The sequence below is a fragment of the Coregonus clupeaformis genome, chromosome 18 (genome assembly GCF_020615455.1).
Source record: "Coregonus clupeaformis isolate EN_2021a chromosome 18, ASM2061545v1, whole genome shotgun sequence".
Classification (NCBI taxonomy): Eukaryota; Metazoa; Chordata; class Actinopteri; order Salmoniformes; family Salmonidae; genus Coregonus; species Coregonus clupeaformis.
The window spans coordinates 47291083-47311029 of record NC_059209.1 but is presented as its reverse complement, the minus strand read 5'-3'; the positions used below and the strand labels follow the sequence as shown (position 1 = coordinate 47311029).

General features: G+C 46.0%; 1 protein-coding gene across 1 annotated transcript in view; it reads left to right on the top strand.

The window, feature by feature from the left end:
* Positions 1–19947, top strand: part of LOC121530881 (bone morphogenetic protein 1) — a 49666-nt gene that overhangs the window by 15621 nt on the left and 14098 nt on the right. The window contains exons 3-7 of the mRNA XM_041836194.2: positions 521–664; positions 972–1089; positions 2441–2619; positions 2843–2948; positions 19259–19383. Coding sequence (XP_041692128.1) covers positions 521–664; positions 972–1089; positions 2441–2619; positions 2843–2948; positions 19259–19383 — 672 coding nt within the window. The remainder of the gene's footprint in view (positions 1–520; positions 665–971; positions 1090–2440; positions 2620–2842; positions 2949–19258; positions 19384–19947) is intronic.

Below are 19947 nucleotides of genomic sequence, written 5' to 3'. Positions count from 1 at the left end.
AACTAGAGAGACTGGAAAACGGGAAGAAACGCTGGTAAGACTTGGCAAGAGAAGACGAACTGGCAACAGACATACAGAAAACGCTGGTATAAATACACAGGGGATAATGAGGAAAATGGGAGACACCTGGTGGGGGGTGGAGACAAGCACAAGACAGGTGAAACAGATCAGGGTGTGACAGTATGTTTATCACCAGCACTCTCAAAGTGTTTATGAAGGCCCTATAGAAAATGCTCAACAGAAGTTATAAAGCACACCATTTAGGAACAGCTGAAATGTTGTAGTCTCAAATGTTAAAGTTTCTCATGGTCTGTATGTTATGGTCTGTGTGAACTGAACTGTCAATTCACATAACAGGTCACTTTCTGACTCAATAGTATCAGTTATTGGTCATTCTAGATTCCACAAAAAGGTGGTTGGTTTTTACCATGTTCTCACCAGAGTTTCACTTTTTAATTTGACAGTTCTCTATGATTATATTGTACAAACTTAATCATTGGCTGGGTTTTGTGAATTACAGGGTCTTCTGCCAATGAGACCAGTCGAAACATAGCGGTGCCAAACCGGCAAGGATCACGCCGTAGGAAAAGGGCGGCAACCTCCAGGCCTGAGAGGGTGTGGCCAGAAGGTGTCATTCCCTATGTCATCAGTGGGAACTTCAGTGGTACGTCCCACCTCATCACTGATGTTTACTTGCCCTATGGTTCTCATATGAGCCCTATAATATAGTTCCCTACTAAAGGGTGGCAGCTGGTGTCCATTCAGCATACCTGCATTCTCAGTACCTACATTAAAATGAATGTCTTGGTAGCTATTGGACATTTTATTAACTTTACTTGGGATGAATTTGGCAGTGGGTCTAGAACTACGAGCAAGCTGTCAGCATTGGTACAGTATTTTATCCTCCTTTTTATGTGTGTCTTATGTTCGTCAGCCTCACTGATCTCCTCCCTTCTTCCCATCACATTCAGGCAGCCAGCGGGCGATATTCCGTCAGGCCATGCGTCACTGGGAGAAGCACACCTGTGTGACCTTTATGGAGAGAACAACAGAGGAGAGCTACATTGTGTTCACCTACCGGCCGTGTGGGTGAGTCCACAGAGGTCTGGGCTCGCATCCCTCAGGAAGGAAGTCTAGCTGGTCAGCCTGCTCACACATGATACTCCTTTATCCACACAGCCGTAATGATTTATTGCTTAAGTACTTTTCCTTACTTCTCCTCCATTGGCCTTTAGTGCTTGCTCATCCCTTCTGTCCGCAGTCTGTCTGCATGAGTTGTGGTAATTGCAGCCCCCTGCAAGTCCTGGGAAAGACGGCCATTCAGGCCTGAGGAATGCTTGCTGTGCCTCATAGTCCTGACACATCTTTCACTGAGCACTCGTGTCGCACATGGTTTTTTGAATGACACCCAAGGGAGACCTCCTCCGCTTTATCATAACCTGCCAGCTTTTATTCCACGTGATATAGTTTGTCCTTTTCCCAGCTATGCATGTTTTTAAGTTCAAATGAGTTCTGCACACACAGTACATCAGTTACCAAGAAGAGTATTAAAGAGCGGATATGGAACATAAACTGCCCTTTTTCCACCCAGCTGTTGATAGCCATTTTTAGCCTGGTAACTGGCCTCCAGAGTAACAGGGATGACATTATCCACGCAGGCGGCTGCGGTTAGCAGTGGGAATGCCTGGGCTCTGGGCTGGCCTGCTGCATATTCAGCAGGCCCCATCTGTCCTGTGCAAAGTTCAAGACCCATCTCAGGAGAGCCTGGCTGGGCTCATAGTAATTAGAGAGAGGCTGGTTGGCCCACAGGGGCGCGGTGTGTGCCCATGGACTGGGCTCCCACACTGAGCCTTTCATGTCAGGGAGGGAGAGAAAGAGCCCTGCAGTCTGCAGCCAGCCATCACTGTCACACACTGTAACCCTCCATCTACAGTGAAGCACACATCAATGAATGTCACCACTGTATTAGGATTGAGGGTTCGAGGGTAACCTCACCTTGTCTAGTTTTTCTAAGATGTGCTAGATAATTCTGTTCCTAATACTGTATATATGTGTTAGAGATGTCAGTTGAACCACAAAGTGTTGCAGTCAGACCCTGTGTCTCTCTACGAACTGGGATTACTTCCCTATTTGTTCACTGCCTCTGGTTTACACTTGCATGTTTGTGGAAGTAAAGCTCTATATATCCGGTGTAACATGAAGTTCACCAAGTTCTTGTTACATGATTGATCTGTAGACATAAATGTAGCACTTAGATAGATAGTACTATGGTAAGCAGGATGGCCCCTTTTGAGCTAACACTGTCATCTTCGTGTCTGCCAAACAAAAAGAGACCTAGTTTTGTCTTCTGTGTAGCCAGTTACCACAGTCTTGGGAACTAGCTTGTTACCCTGCCTGTTGACCTGTCCCTGATCTGTGTTCTGGGTGTTGGACCATGCAGGTGCTGTTCCTATGTGGGCCGCAGGGGTGGTGGTCCCCAGGCCATCTCCATTGGAAAGAACTGTGACAAGTTTGGAATAGTGGTGCATGAGCTGGGCCACGTGATTGGTTTCTGGCACGAGCACACCCGGCCCGACAGAGATGAACACGTCAGCATCATCAGGGACAACATCCAGCCAGGTAAGACAACTGTGTATGGAACAGCCCACTCATCTAACATGGAGAGATGTCATATGAGATGAGCTTATTTTAAGTGTCTATGATGAGACCATCACATGATTCTGTGATAAACATAGTTTTCCCTTTCTAGGTGATAACCACTCACTTTTGCCATTCAGTATGATGGGACAGTATTTGAGGTAGGGGTAGGTTTCAGCTTCTGTTTTCTTGCTTCCATTCACAGGACAGGAGTATAACTTCTTGAAGATGGAGCCAGGGGAGGTGGACTCTATGGGAGAAGTGTATGACTTTGACAGCATCATGCACTATGCCAGGAATACATTCTCAAGGTAGGAGCTGGGCTAAGTTCCACTTCATACACAGCAAAACAGAACAGACATCATAGAAACCAGTTGCAGTCTAGGTCAGAGAGCAGATTCCCAGACTATGTAACTTTTGCTCTCTTAATATCTCTCTCAATATATTTTCTATGTTACTGCTGAAAGTTTGATCTCTTCATAGTTAGGGCTGTGGTGGTCATGACATTTTGTAAGCCGGTTATTGTCATGCAAATCACATGTTTAGCATCTCCAGGTCTCCATGCATACAAGCCGCTGATGCGCGCCTTTGGAACATCTACATTTAACAAAAGTATAATAAATCAATTTATTATACACCATCACAATAAATCCATTATTTATTTTAGGCAGGTCTAAAGAAACTGTGTATGAGTCGGCCTATTGTATGTTATCTGGCTATGCTCCATGCCATAGGCTGTAGGCTTGTTCATTTAGCAGACAATTTATGCTTATAAGTCCCATTATTTTATTTTATATTATACGATTTTAGAAATAATATTTTTCCCACGCAGGAGCGAGTGCGCATATGAAGTGGCTATGTTGAGCGTAAAAGTGATAATTTGAAATAGGTCCTATACGCTAGATTTAGAGTTACGCTACACAGCCAAAAGTATGTGGACACCCCTTCAAATGAGTGGATTCGGCTATTCCAGCTACATCCGTTGCTGACAAGTGTATACAATCGAGCACACAGCCATGCAATCTCCGTAGACAAACATTGGCAGTAGAATGGCCTGTACTGAAGAGCTCAGTGACTTTCAACATGGCACCGTCATAGGATGCCACCTTTCCAACAAATGAGTTCGTCAAATTTCTGCCTTGCTAGAGCTGCCCCGGTCAACCGTAAGTGCTGTTATTGTGAAATTGAAACGTCTAGGAGCAACAATGTCTCAGCCGCGGAGTGGTAGGCCACACAAGATCACAGAACAGGACCGCCGAGTGCTGAAGCACGTAGCTGTCCTCGGTTGCAACACTCACTACCGAGTTCCAATCTGCCTCTGGAAGCAACGTCAGCACAAGAACTGCCCGTTTCCATGGTCGAGCAGCCGCACACAAGCCTAGATCACCATGCGCAATGCGAAGCAGTCCAACGGACGAATCTGGGTTTGGCGGATGCCAGGAGAACACTTCATGCCCGAATGCATAGTGCCAACTGTCAAGTTTGGTGGAGGAGGAATAATGGGCTGGGGCTGTTTTTCATGGTTCGGGCTAGGCCTGTTAGTTCCAGTGACGAGAAATCTTAACGCTACAGCATACAATGACATTCTAGATGATTCTGTGCTTCCAACTTTGTGGAAACAGTTTGGGGAAGGCCCTTTCCTGTTTCAGCATGACAATGCCCCCGTGCACAAAGCGAGGTCCATACAGAAATGGTTTGTCGAGATCAGTGTGGAAGAAATTGACTGGCCTGCACAGAGCCCTGACCTCAACCCCATTGAACACCTTTGGGATGAATTGGAACGCTGATTGCGAGCCAGGCCTTATCGACCAACTTCAGTGCCCGACCTCACTGATGCTCTTGTGGCTGAATGGAAGCAAGTCCCTGCAGCAATGTTCCAACATCTAGTGGAAATCCTTCCCAGAAGAGTGGAGGCTGTTATAGCAACAAAGGGTGGACCAAGTCCATATTAATGCCCATGATTTTGGAATGAGATATTCAACGAGCAGATGTCCACATACTTTTGTACATGTCGTTTGTTTGGCAAATTTAGTTGTGAATTATACAAACCTTAAAATGTCTTAGAAATCAAAACATATATGGGCTGCATGATGCGACTATAGGCTATTGACTATTTGAAAAAGTCATAAAAAAAGCTTGCATCAGGCTGCACACCCTGTTCTCTCATCAAATAAAAATATGTTTTCTCCCAGACTCATGGATAGAAAGTTTGGAGAATAGCATAAGGTAACCAGTCCATCCAGTATGCATAATAATACAGTCTACACTCAAAGGCAATTACTAGAATTTGTTTAATTTTGGAGTATAAACCAGACCAATTATGCACCAAAGACATCTTAAATCAGTTGTTTTATTTTATTTTTTCTGCCGTGCGTAATATGTGGTAGGCTATGTATTGTATAAACGCACAATCATTATTTTAATTCAGGTTTATTTTTTCGTGCTTGGGGTCATATATAGGCCTATGCATAAGCTCTAATATGCGAATGGGCGTTCTACATGCAACGTCTTAAATGCTTTGTATTAATCATCACCTTAGAAAGCGCTGTCCATTTGGTTGTGTTTGGCTTTGAAACAACATCCACCACGACCATGTTTTCCACTCAGTTTCCACCTGTTGAAGTTCTTTCTTCAAATTAATCATCCCAGTGAGGTCAACATTTTTTTAGCCTAATGGTGAGATTTAAAAGCATGATACTGTTCTGATGATAAGTGTTTGATGTGATTTTTGATTTAATTTGCATTGATGTCAGCGTGGTTAGAGGGACAATAGAGCATTGAGTACCAGGCCATTAGCGACCTGATGGTGGTTAGTGAGTTGGGTACTACCAATGTATGTCCAGAGTGCATAAGAGGAGATTACAGTGACTCAACGGTCACGTGGAATTTCACTGCGGTCATGACTCATGACTGTTAGCGTGGCGGTAATACGGTCACCGCAACAGCCCTATTCCTAGTTCTACTATGTGTCAAAGTCTCTTTAATTTCATTACTTTGTTTTATATTAGTGTCAAGGCTTATGAAAGGTTGCACAAATTGAAGTTTAGAGTCCTTTAATACACTCTCAGAATAAAAGGTACAGAATTGTACTTAGATGGGTATAAACTCTTGTCACTGTAGTGGTACCCTGTAAGGTACATCCATTGTACCATTAGTTATAGGTATATAATTTTACACTTGCAGTTCATACCTTAAAAGAGCTAATAGTGTACCATATAGTCCAAAAGCGTACCTTTGGAAAAGGTACACATTTGCCTTTGCGGGGTACCACCAGTAACAAAACCGTTTCTTTTAAGTGGCAAAAATTTACCTCTTCTCTATATCAAGTCCCTCGTGTACACGCCTTTCCGCTATCTAGTGCTGAGTGATTCGTGCTTTTTCGGTTCGATTTCGGTTAGATAATTACAAAATATAATTTTTACACATTAAATGCACTATGCATTATGTGGGTTGAATGCTGTAACAACACAGAATAAAACAATAAATAAAAGTCCCATGATGGTAGTGACTGCCCATTACTGCTTATCACTTATTAACCATCATTTATTCACATTATTTTAATAAAATATTTGTTTTCTTTGATTAATTTATTATTTCATTCCAAGTCATCATCTTATCTCTATAGAGCGCATTCTCTCTTGGCCCTGTGTAGCTCAGTTGGTAGAGCATGACGCTTGCAACGCCAGGGTTGTGGGTTCGTTTCCCACGGGGGGCCAGTATGTAAAAATAAATAAATAAATAAAAATGTATGCTCTGGATAAGAGCGTCTGCTAAATGACTAAAATGTAAATGTTTTGGTCAACGTGGTCTCTGTGTCTGCTCCACACAGACCAGACAAGTGAGCGGGCGCGCAATGGATTATCGTCATTGTAGTTAATTACCACGTTTTCTGTGCTAAACTATGCAGAATATTGATCTGATTTATCTCTACAGAAACTGAGCATCAAACTCACAGAAAAAAATAGAACGAAATGGAATTCTAATAATTTAACTGATGTAGGTCAATTAGTTATTTAAAAACCGAAAAATAACAAAATTAAGTTTTGGTTAATTGCTCAGCACTACCGCTATCCCACTTCTGACACCAATGGAGTGAATTGGGTGGGTAGCCCCGACCAGGACTCGAATCTGGGTCCAGCGGATCAATGCACCTTGGCATAGATTCTACAAGTGTCTGGAACTCTATTGGAGGGATGTGACAGCATTCTTCAATGAAAAATTCCATCATTTGGTGTTTTGTTTATGATGGTGGAAAACACTGTCTTATGCGCCGCTCCAGAATCTCCCATAAGTGTTCAATTGGGTTGAGATCTGGTGACTGAGACGGCCATGGCATATGGTTTACATTGTTTTCATACTCATCAAACCATTCAGTGACCCCTCGTGCCCTGTGGATGGTGGTATTGTCATCCTATGGGGCCATAGCCATGGTAGCTAAATTAATGGCATGCCCAGCATTTTTATACATGACCCTAAGCATGATTGGATGTTATTTGCTTAATTAACTCAGGAACCACACCTGTGTGGAAGCACCTGCTTTCAACATACTTCGTAGCCCTCATTTATTCAAGTGTTTCCATTATTTTGGCAGTTACCTGTACATTTCGTGTATTTTTATATTTTTATATTTTTGTACCCCAGGGAAGAATACTGTACCTAATCGTACCATTTTTTTCTGAGAGTGTACTATTAAATTATTGCCCTGCTGACATTTTTAGCTTGGGTGACAGAATCTCATCCTAATTTGTCACAGTGCTCTCTCTGTTACTCAGCTTGTATGGCGGTCGGTCTGATGAGTTTTAAGTACAGGGAAGCAGAACAAATTTCAATAAACAACTGATTGATAGACTTCATGAATGTGTCAGTGCCTTGGCTTAAAGGAAGAACAGCTGCAGAAGATACGACTTCTTGAGAGTGTCTTTCTCTCTTTCTTCCGCAAGTTTATTTTGCCTTGGATCTTTTAACTCTCAACGGTCACCGCTTACATTTTAGCATGCAGTGGAAATGCTCATGGGCTGAACTGATCTCTGTGAGATTCAGACAGGATTTATTGCTCGTCCTTGTAATGGGATTTCAGAGGGTAAAATAGTGTAATCTATCAGGGTGCCTGGAGTAACATGTCAGTAGAGTTGAAAGAGCAGAGTTGCAGAGCTTTCCTTTTCAATCCTGGTCATGTTTCTGATTTACTACGTTTTCCTAGACAGCGCCAACTTTTTGATATTATATAGCCTCATGTCCACCTTACCCAGTCCCTCTGTACTCTATGAGTAGAGCCTGCCTACCAACCCCCATGTAATACAATGCCTATCTGTTCTGCATAATGGGGTTGAGCATATATCATATACATTTCTTCCAGGTAGCCTTTCAGATAGCTAAGTCTCTCAGTAAGGATGCTGTCCAGTGGCAGCTATGTATTAAGGGGGGGCATTTATGGATAAGGTTTGATTATGTCTACCTTTTGATGAGCTAGCTTTTACCCACAGCCACAGGTTGTTCCAATTATCCCTCCCCTGGTTGTCTCCTGCTGCTGGAGTGTAGCAGCATCCCAGTAAACCTCCACATCCATCCCCAGGTTCAGGTTTAGGTAGAGCAGCTAGCACCAGTGGCCCTGCTGCATCAGGCTGCGTGGCACTTTCATACATCTGTGAAGTTCCTTGTAAAAGCTCTCCTCTCATAGCGTGAACTGCCTCATTATGCCACATACGGCCTCTTTGAAGAGGCTTTGATCGTTGTTAGCAACATGATCCCACATACCAGGCAGTTATAGGGTTTTATTCCTGAGGTGTCTGCTGGCTAGCTTCATGGCTCCCAGGTGTTAGCGGGATTTAGGTCAAACACTAATGATCAGATAAACATGTTTAGGTATGGGGAAATGGAGACATTATATGTACTGTAATTTCCCCGACATTGACTTGACAAGCCAAATCTCTGAGAGTACAGAATCAAACTGATCCTGTTTATTTAAGTGATCTATTGTGGCATTTGTGATCAAGGCGTCAAAGACGGTTTATGCAGTCTTTAATAAAAGAATAAGGACGTAAGGAGTGTAATAAATCACATCAGATGTATGCATTCTTTCCCAGGTGTTTCTTTTTTCATGGCCACATAGAATCTACTAAGAAAGCTTTTGTCTCATATTATCTTACCTTTCCCTCTAAGATTTGTTTCTGTAGAATGTATGTATGAATAAACAAAAAAATACAGCAGGAAAACTGCTGTCGACTCAAACCAAACTCTCTTAGTGCTGTTGTAGTACATGCTGCTGCTATTTGAAATTCATGTGACAAAAAAATGTATTCTTGGCCTTGAAGTAGGCTTGAAAAGGAGAGCAGTGAATGTGTCATAATCTTAATGATACTCCACCGTGCCAGTTTGTCCCTGGGTGCTAGCTGACCTCTTTCTTCCAGATTCCCTGTCTGACGTATCTGGAAATCTCTCCAGATGCTGTCCTGTCAGTCACAGACCGAGACAGTGGTGTTATAGTGGCTGTTTGAGGTTTGGACCAGCCCAGCCTCTATGACTACTGCATGCTTATTTGGGTTGTGTCCATCCAATCTCTTTTTTTAGGCTGCAGTTCAGCACTGTTTCTGTCTGTTTCCGTTGGATCAAAGCATGGCCAAACAAGTCCACTTGGGACTGAGTTGGAGAATGAGCTGTCAATTTGATGTCATTGTAATTATACACTGAACAAAAATATAAACGCAAAATGTAAAGTGTTGGTCCCATGCTTCATGAGCTGAAATAAAAGATCCCAGAAATGTTCCATACGCACAAAAAGCAAATTTCTCAAAAATGTTGTGCATCCCTGTTAGTGAGCATTTCTCCTTTGCCAAGATAATCCGTCCACCTGACATATCACAAAGCATATCACAAAGCTGTTTAAACAGCATGATCATTACACAGGTGCACCTTGTGCTGGTGACAATAAAAGGCCACTCTAAAATGTGCAGTTTTGTGACATAACACAATGCCACAGATGTCTGAAGTTTTGAGGGAGCGTGCAATTGGCATGTTGACTGCAAGAATGTCCACCAGCGCTGTTGCCAGATAATTTAATGTTCATTTCTCTACCATAAGCCGCCTCCATCATCGTTTTAGAGCATTTGGCAGTACGTCCAACTGACCTCACAACTGCAGACCATGTGTAACCACGCCAGCCCAGGACCTCCACATCCGGCTTCTTCACCTGCGGGATTGTCTAAGACAAGCCACCCGGACAGCTGATTAAACTGTAGGTTTGCACAACCGAAGAATTTCTGCAAACACTGTCAGAAATCATCTCAGGGAAGCTCATCTGCGTGCTCGCCGTCCTCACCAGGGTCTTGACCTGACTGCAGTTTGGCGTCGTAGCCAACTTCAGTGAGCAAATGCTCACCTTCAATGGCCACTGGCACGCTGGAGAAGTGTGCTCTTCACGGATGAATCCCAGTTTCAATTGTACCGGGCAGATGACAGACAGCGTGTATGGCATCGTGTGGGCGAGCGGTTCGCTGATGTCAACGTTGTGAACAGAGTGCCCCGTGGTGTTGGGGTTATGGTATGGGCAGGCGTAAGCTAAGGACAACGAACACAATTGTATTTGCTCATGATAATGCACAGCCCCATGTCGCAAGGATCTGTACACAATTCCTGGAAGGTGAAAATGTTCCAGTTCTTCCATGGCCTGCATACTCACCAGACATGTCACCCATTGAGCATGTTTGGGATGCTCTGGATCGACGTGTACGACAGCGTGTTCCAGTTCCCGCCAATATCCAGCAACTTCGCACTGCCATTGATGAGGAGTGGGTCAACATTCCACAGGCCACAATTTAACAGCCTGATCAACTCAATGCAAAGGAGATGTGTCACACTGCATGAGGCAAATGGTGGTCACACCAGATACTGACTCGTTTTCTGATCCACGCCCCTACCTTTAAAAAAAGGTTATCTGTGACCGAAAGATGCATGTCTGTATTCCCAGTCATGTGAAATTCATAGATTAGGGCGTAATGAATTTATTTCAATTGACTGATTTCCTTATATGAACTGTAACTCAGTAAAATCTTTGAATTTGTTGCATGTTGCATTTAATATTTTTGTTCAGTGTATAATGCATACCAACCCAGCATAAAGGTTTCATGACATCTTTGTCAGGCAGTGTTCAGTCTATAGTGAATTGCGTGACAATGGGGGAGTATCCTGGCACTGAGTTTAACATACCAGTAACATGAGGTTCCCTCCCACAGCCATGTGTATGTGATTGAATTTTGGTACCCTCTGTGCAATTCGACCCAAACTTTCTTCTAAATATATTTTACATCAACAAAATCTGTAACTGTCTAGCGGTACAGACAGCGGCACCAGTGATTGTTGTTCCAATTTAATGCCCCTTTCCCAATTGCAGGAAGAGGTTTGATAGGCCCCAGCTCCCCAATGTGACTGTAATGTGAGTCTGGGCACACGCAAAGCGAGTGAAAGCTGGAGGAGAGGGAGGCCAGACCAGACCGTAATCATTACTACACAGCTCTCTGATATGAGAACCAGCTGTTAGCTCTCCTTTTGTTCTTATTTTTCTGCCCTCTTTTTCACCGAGCCTGGACCTCTCCTCAATGCCTCCTATTGCAGCCTCACTGTCTGGACCTCGTCCCAAATAAACTGCCATGCGCTCGTGGCAACCGGATTTTGGGAAGCCGGGAGAGATTCTTTCTCTACAAGGAGGCTGAGATTGGATACAAACACTGCCAGGCCACTGCACAGAATGGGCTGTCTAGACCTTTATTTTCTAACTGTACAGACAGAATGTGCTAGAATGAAGTAGCTTTATGATTGTTGATGCACTCTGCTTTGTTGTAATTTCACCACTGAGCATTCCTATTTTCCCAGAGTATAGCCTTATTCCATTATTTTACTGTTTAGAGATACATTTTGTTATTGTGGATTGTATTGAGAGTGTGGTCAGTGTGTTTTCAGATAACCTTATTAGGAGTGTGATGTCACGAGAGGCTACACAGCTTTCAGCGGGATTGCTCAAGTAGTGCAAGGAGACCAGGTTCAACCAAAACAAGGATTTTATTAAAGGTCTTGGGAAACTAACGAAAGTATAACACAATTCTGTTCTCTGGTGGCTCTTTAAGGGTTAACAGTTCAGGGATGTCTCTTCCACATCCAAAATCATAACTCTCCCTCGCTCAAATAACTTTTCCCCAGTCTTACTGTATTCCACGTTGCAGCTAGTGGCCAACCCAGCAAAACGTCCTTCCAAATGTCCCACACGTATTTCCACAGGTGCATATATCCAAAGGTGAGTATTTCCCAAAGGTAAGTATCTCCAAATCCTTATATTCCTCATGGAAGTGGACGTGCAGCACTCTTGTCCTCCAGAGAGCCCAGCCTGAGACCGTGTCTCTTCCCTTCAACAAACCTTCAGCTCATCAGCTCCTGATTGGTTTCAGCTGCGTGGGAAGATTGGCCATAGAGGGTTGGAGTTCCCGACCATACCAGCAGATGGAGCCATAGCTGTCTGGGTTTGCAGCCATCTCAGGGGGATGTAACGTCCCTCCAGGACACAGCCTCTCGTGACATCACACATCCCCCTCCTCGGGACCGACGTCCTCGTCGGGGTAAAGGCAGCGAAGAAGGCATCACGCCGGGAGAGGGCGTCCGCATTGCCGTGGTGCTTGCCAGCCCTGTGGACAACAGAAAAGTTAAACGGTTGCAAGCTCAAAAACCATCTGGTTACTCTACTGTTTGATTCCTTGTTCTTGGCCATCCACTGCAGAGGGCCGTGATCAGATACCACCATGAAACGTCGGCCCAGGAGATAGAACCGAAGGGACTCCAGGGCCCAGACTACAGCCAGACATTCTTTCTCCACCGTTGAATAGTTCTTCTCTCTTGGAAGTAACTTTCTGCTTAGGTAGAGAATGGGATGTTCTTCACCGTCATGTGCCTGGGTGAGGACAGCACCCAGACCCACCTCCGAAGCATCCGCTTGGACAATGAATTCCTTCTTGAAGTCTGGTGCCACCAGGATCGGACTGGAGCAGAGTGCTCGCTTCAGGTTGAGGAAAGCCGCCTCCGCCGCAGGGTTCCACTTCACCATTCGTGAGTGGCGTTTGGTCGTCAGCTCCGTCAACGGTGCAGCTATGGTAGCAAAATCTGCAATAAAGCGTCTATAGTAGCCAGCGAGGCCCAAAAATGACCTTACTTGCTTCTTGTTGATGGGCTGCGGCCAGTCCTGTATGGCCCGCAGTTTGGCTTCCTGTGGTTTGACCAACCCCCGCCCAATGGTGTACCCCAGGTAGTTTGTCTCACTGAAGGCCACCTTGCACTTCTTCGGGTTTGCCGTGAGCCCTGCTTCCCTGAGCGAATCCAGCACCGCTTGTACCCGGGGTAGGTGGCTGGCCCAATCCTGACTTTGTATAACAACATCATCCAAATAAGCCACTGCGTACCTCTTGTGGGGCGCAAGGACTCGATCCATCAGGCGTTGGAACGTGGCAGGTGCCCCGTGGAGACCAAACGGAAGTCGGGTATACTGGTAGAGCCCCTCCCGGGGTGGCAAAGGCTGTCTTCTCCTTAGACGCCGGGGTCAAGGGCACCTGCCAGTAGCCTTTTGTGAGATCAAGAGTGGTTAGGAAACGAGCATGCCCCAAGGAGTCTATTAAATCATCGACACGAGGCATTGGGTATGCATCAAATTCAGACACTTCATTCAACTTTCGATAGTCATTACAAAATCGTACTGAACCGTCTGGCTTGGGAACTAGTACGATGGGACTTGCCCAGGCACTGTGGGACTCTTCGATTACTCCCAACTCCCGCATCTTCCTTACCTCCTTCTGTATAACCACTTTACGAGCCTCTGGCACGCGGTACGGGCGCTGGTTTACCGTTCGGCCAGGCATGGTGCGGATCTCATGTTGGACCACCTCTGTGTGACCGGGAAGGGAGGAGAAGACATCCTGGTTCTGCTCCACGAGTTCCAGGGCCATCTGTCGTTGATGTGGGGACAGATTTGGACCCAGCTGAACCTCTTCTCGCGCCGGTTCCTGGGTCTCTGTGGGGGTAGAGAGCTGAACAGCGCCTCTCTGGCGTGCCACTTCTTTAAAAGGTTAACATGATAAATCTGCTCAGTTTTCCTTTTATCTGGTTGCCTCACCTTGTAGTTTACTTCTCCCATGCGTTCAATGACCTCATATGGTCCTTGCCAGGTTGCCAGGAATTTGCACTCAACGGTTGGCACCAGGACCAGCACTCTGTCCCCGGCTTAAACTCCCTGGGTTGAGCAGATCTGTTGTAGGAGGCTTGCTGTTGCCGCTGACTGGCCTCCAGGTGTTCCCGCATCATGGGATAGATGGCCTTCATTCTCTCCCCTCATAGCCCCTACATGGTCGATCAGTGTCCGCTGTTGGCATGGCTGCTCCTCCCAGGCCTCCTTGGCGATGTCGAGCAGTCCTCTGGGTCTGTAGGAAAGCAAGAGCTCAAAGGGTGAAAAACCAGTAGAAGACTGAGGTACCTCTCTCACCGCAAATAATATGTATGGTAACAGCTGATCCCAGTTGCGCCCATCTTCCCCCTACCGCTTTCCGCAGCATGGATTTTAGTGTTTTGTTAAAACGTTCGACTAGGCCATCTGTCTGGGGGTGGTAGACCGAGGTTCTCAGCTGTTTGATTTTCAGTAAAGCACAGAGTTCTTTCATCACCCTGGACATGAATGGAGTCCCTTGGTCCGTCAATATCTCTTTTGGGATTCCCAGACTAGTTGAGAGACGGAACAGCTCCTTGGCGATTTGTCTGGATGTAGCCTTCCTCAGCGGAATGGCCTCCGGGTACCGGGACGCATAGTCCAGAATGACCAGAATGTATTGATGTCCCCTGGCACTTTTCGGTAAGGGCCCGACTATGTCTAATCCAATCCTCTCAAAAGGAGTTTCGATAATGGGCAAGGGAATGAGCGGGTTTCTATATGTGGGCTTTGGCGCAACCTGCTGACACTCAGGGCAACTACGGCAGTAGTTCTCTATCTCTTTGTGTACTCCTGGCCAAAAGAAACGTTGCATGATTCTTTCCTTAGTCTTCTCTACCCCCAAGTGGGCCCCTAGCGGGTGTGTGTGGGCTAGGTTGAGTACTGTGGCCCGATAGGGCTGTGGCACGAGGAGCTGTTCATGCACTTCCTCATTTTTCTTGACTATCTGATATACTAACCCCCGGTTTACTGCGAAATGGGGGTAAGTAGGGGTTGTCTTATCACCTAACACTACACCTTCTAATACCTGCACATTTCTTAAGGCATTTGCAAGAGTAGGATCTTGTAATTGAGCCGTACCATACTGGCCTGTGAGAGGGGGAAGCTCTTGGGTGCCTGGGACGTCTTCTTCACTGGAGAACGGAGCACTTTCCTGGGCTGCGTTCTCTTCTCCCGTATCCGGACCAGTCTCGGTGTCGGTCTGGGCACCTGCCATCCCTATCAGAGCCCGGGCGGGAGTGAGTAACTCGGAGGATTGCACCGGAGCCTTCCCAGGATGAGTCTTGCCTCTCCGTTTCCGAGGTACTCGGGTTATCCTCTCCTGAGACTCTCTCCAGAGTGGGTAAAAGGCTGGGCAGTCTCGTCCAATTAGGACAGGGACGGGGAGGGAATCAACCACCCCCGCCGTCGTGTGTATGGTTCCCCGTGTGCTGGTCATTGTAAGTTCAGTAATGGGGTATTCTCTGGTGTCCCCATGGACACAGGAAACTGGGAGGACTTTCCCCGGGGTCAGACACGTTGGGCCCACCAAATCCTTACGCACCAGGGTGGCCCGGCTACCAGAATCCAGTAAGGCCTCCACATCATGGTGATTCACAGTTACCGGGCAGGTGGGGGGGTCGATCTGGGCCGCCATCTACGACTCCCAAGAGCGAGGCAAAACGATGTGTGGGTGCTGAGCTGGAGGACTCCGCAGTGGGCATAGGTTCATCGGCTGGTTTCCCACACTGCCAGGAGATATGTCCCATCTCCCCACACCGGTAACACTGTCGAGGTTCCCCATCCTGGTGTACTCTTCTTGGACCCGCCTGGTTTCTGGCTCCCCCTGGAGCCGGGATAAGTCCTGACGCGGCGGGGTTCGAGACCTTGGGGTCCTTTGGACGGGTTTTCCCCATTTGTGGTGGGGCCGCACTCCTGGGGTCTTTTCGGGAAGCATTCAGCATCTCCGCTGTGGCCTGGTACTTTTCCACAGCTTCCACGGTCAGATCAGCCGTGGTCAAGGCCTGTTGACTGATGAACCGTTTTGCCTCATAAGGCAGGGCGCGTAGAGTAACGATCCACCACAACGGCCTCCACCACCGCCGCTGCTGTATTCCTCTGCGGATCCAGCCATTTCCTTTCGATTCGGACAAGTTCATGCATCTGCGCCCGAGGAGGTTGGTCTGGTTGGAAGGTCCAACTGTGAAAGCGCTGGGCCATACCAAACTTTGTGAGTCCATATCTGCTGAGGATCTCAGACTTCAGGGCATCATAGTCAGTAACCTGGTCAGGGCCCAGGTCCCGGACAGCATTCAGCGCTTCCCCGGTTAGAAAGGGGGCTAACAGACCAACCCACTGTTGCTTGGGCCAGGCTTCCCTAGTGGCCGTGGCCTCAAATGCATGCAGGTATGCCTCAATGTCATCGGTAGCTCCCATCTTAGATATAAAGTCACTTGCCTTTATTGGGCGGGTATTTTGGACCACCCTCTGTCTCTGCAACTGCAATTCCTCTGCCTTCAGAAGGTTGGCTTTCTTTTGCTCCTCCAAGAGAGCCACGTTTGCTTGCATCTGGGCTTGCTGGCCAGCAACAAGGGCTTTCAATATGTCCTCCATTTCAGTCGGGCGGGGAGCCTACGGCCAACTTGGAAAACTGGGTGATCAAACCTTCGGTATCCTCCTCTGACATGCACTATTAACGCTTGAGCGTGCCTGTATTCTCCACCATCTGTGATGTCACGAGAGGCTACACAGCTTTCAGCGGGATTGCTCAAGTAGTGCAAGGAGACCAGGTTCAACCAAAACAAGGATTTTATTAAAGGTCTTGGGAAACTAACGAAAGTATAACACAATTCTGTTCTCTGGTGGCTCTTTAAGGGTTAACAGTTCAGGGATGTCTCTTCCACATCCAAAATCATAACTCTCCCTCGCTCAAATAACTTTTCCCCAGTCTTACTGTATTCCACGTTGCAGCTAGTGGCCAACCCAGCAAAACGTCCTTCCAAATGTCCCACACGTATTTCCACAGGTGCATATATCCAAAGGTGAGTATTTCCCAAAGGTAAGTATCTCCAAATCCTTATATTCCTCATGGAAGTGGACGTGCAGCACTCTTGTCCTCCAGAGAGCCCAGCCTGGAGACCGTGTCTCTTCCCTTCAACAAACCTTCAGCTCATCAGCTCCTGATTGGTTTCAGCTGCGTGGGAAGATTGGCCATAGAGGGTTGGAGTTCCCGACCATACCAGCAGATGGAGCCATAGCTGTCTGGGTTTGCAGCCATCTCAGGGGGATGTAACGTCCCTCCAGGACACAGCCTCTCGTGACATCACAGGAGACAAGGGGCTCCTGTTGGCTTTTCTCAAGTCACTGTGAGGTTTGTGATCTGGTTTACACTTCCCATGCTGATTGGCTGATGTACCTGTCCCAATTTCTCCCTTTGTTTCCCCATTATTAGCCTGTGTGTTTGCACAGCGTTTTTACTGTAAATCACCGTGGGAAGCCAGGGCCTTTGCCGAGATTGTTGTTGGGAAGATTTCATGGGCAGCCCTCATGTTTTGAAGTGTCTCCTGGGGACAAGTAAGGCAGCTCCCCATGCTTTTTGTCTGGGGCATGTTACCCGACCATGGGCTCTATCCACCCCCCTACGCTGGGGACATTTTTCAGGCCTGGTGCATGGAGCAGAGCCAACTCAAATAAAGACCTTCCAGTGTGCCCTTTGTCTACTCTGACACCGGCTGGAGTGGCGTTGTTCACCGGCAGCCAGCATACGGCAGACAGACAGGCAGACAGGCGGCCAGACAGGCAGACAGGCAGGCAGACAGACAGACAGGCAGGCAGGCAGGCAGGCAGGCAGGCAGACAGGCAGTGCTTCAACTGTTAGCTCAGGCTGCTCTGTTTGCACATGCCTGGCATTGATGGGCATGTCACCATGGGAACGGCAAGGGAGCAGGCCTTTGCTCGCCATTGCAGAGAGAGAAAAGGAGATGATAAACTAGCAAAGTGTCAAGTGAGAAAGTGGTGTGAAAAGGTCTGTTTTTTTCGGCATCAACTGTTCCTTTTCAAGCTAAACGCAAGCAACCATGGTGTGATTTTTGTACTTCTTTGTAATCGTTCTTGTTCCTTTAGACTTTGAATCCTTATGCTAAATGTTGTTGTCCATACAACAAACCAATCAAGTTTTAGATTTTCCCATAGAGTTGTCAGGGGAGGGCTTTTGGTTTGCAGTGTTGGACTTTTTCTTTTGTACAGCCTGTACAGATGGAAGTAGTACATCACACATGATGAGGTCAGTGTGAGGTCACTTCTGACCCTCAGACCCATCTGAACTACCTATGTCCTCTGGGGGGGGACATTTTGTACATATTTTCTCATGTGTTCGTTTTTACATGTATGAATTCAAAGGCTTATACATATCTTTATTATTATTTGAGTTGTCATTTCCACATCTTCACCTTTAAATTCATCCCTTTCTGATCCAGAGAGAGTGAATCAGGGAGTATATGGCCTCCAAGCCCCTTGTCTGCCCCCATACAGTAGATCTCACTCCTTGGTTCAGGTCCTACTGGCAGGCCACCAGACTCACACAGGCAAAGCTGTGGCCTGATGCTTCCCTAAGTTTCAGCATCCTCAGTAGATCCCTAAATAATGCCTACTGTCAGTGTAACTGGCAGCAGTTTAGCTGCTGGCTGATGGATCTTTAGGCTTCACCACAGTGAACATGTATTATCTGAGTGTGTGTACAGTGGTGGAAAAGGTACCCAATTGTCATACTTGACTAAAAGTAAAGATACCTTCATAGAAAATGACTCAAGTGAAGGTCACCCAGTAAAATATTACTTGAGTAAAAGTCTAAAATATTTGGTTTTAAATATACTTAAGTATCAAATGTAAATGTAATTGCTAAAATTAAGTAAAAGTATATATGATTTCACATTCCTTATATTAAGCAAACCAGACAGCACCATTTTCTTTTTTTTTTTTAAATTTACCAATAGCCAGGGGCACACTCCAACACTCAGACATCATTTACAAACAAAGCATTTGTGTTTAGTGAGTCCACCAGATCAGAGGTAGTAGGGATGACCAAGGATGTTCTCTTGATAAGTGCGTGAATTGGACCATTTTCTTGTCCTGTTAAGCGTTCAAAATGTAACAAGTACTTTTGGGTGTCAGGGAAAATGTATGGAGTAAAAAGTACATTATTTTTATTTAGGAATGTAGTAAAGTAAAAGTTGTCAAAAATATAAATAGTAAAGTAAATTACAGATACCCCAAAAAACTGCTTAAGTAGTACTTCAAAGTATTTTTACTTATGTACTTTACACCAATGTGTGTGTGCGACAGTGTGTATGTGCGAGTGCCTTCCTGGTTTTGTTGTGTTTTGATCTAACAGCAGTCTCTTCTCCTGAAATGCAGAGGAATCTTCTTGGACACCATCCTGCCACGCTATGATGTCAATGGAGTGAGACCACCGATTGGCCAGAGGACAAGGCTAAGCAAAGGGGATATCACACAGGCACGCAAACTCTACAAGTGTTCCAGTAAGAACAGCACAATTATTGTAAACACATTTTGAATGGGTTCAACATACATGTTGGTGTAGAGTTGATACATACCATATGGTAGATATTAAACAATAGGCCTATGAAGTTGAGTTAATATTGCATAATACCATAATATAGTGCTTGCTGTTGCTTTAGCTTACCGCTGGGAGTGAGATTGTATTCTCCTTTTTCGTGTCTGATTATCACTGAGAGTGAATACTCAAAAACACTTTGTTTTCCGAGCTGTAGTTTACTGTACATTGGATTGAAAAAGTTGAGCATTTACCATTGATGTGGCGTGGTTCCCTGGCAGTCGAGGCTGCTGAGGGGAGGACAGCTCTTAATAATGGCTGGAATGGAGTTCATGGAATGGCATAAAAAACATGGTTTTCATGGGTTTGATTCCATTCCATTCACTCCATTCCATCCATTTTACTCCATTCCAGCCATTATTTTGACCATTCTTCCCTCAGCAGCCTCCACTGTTCCCTGGCTATGGTTGCGGTGACTTCCCCGGCCAGGGAAAGGAGTGTAAACAGTGCCCTAGGACAGGAAGTTTGT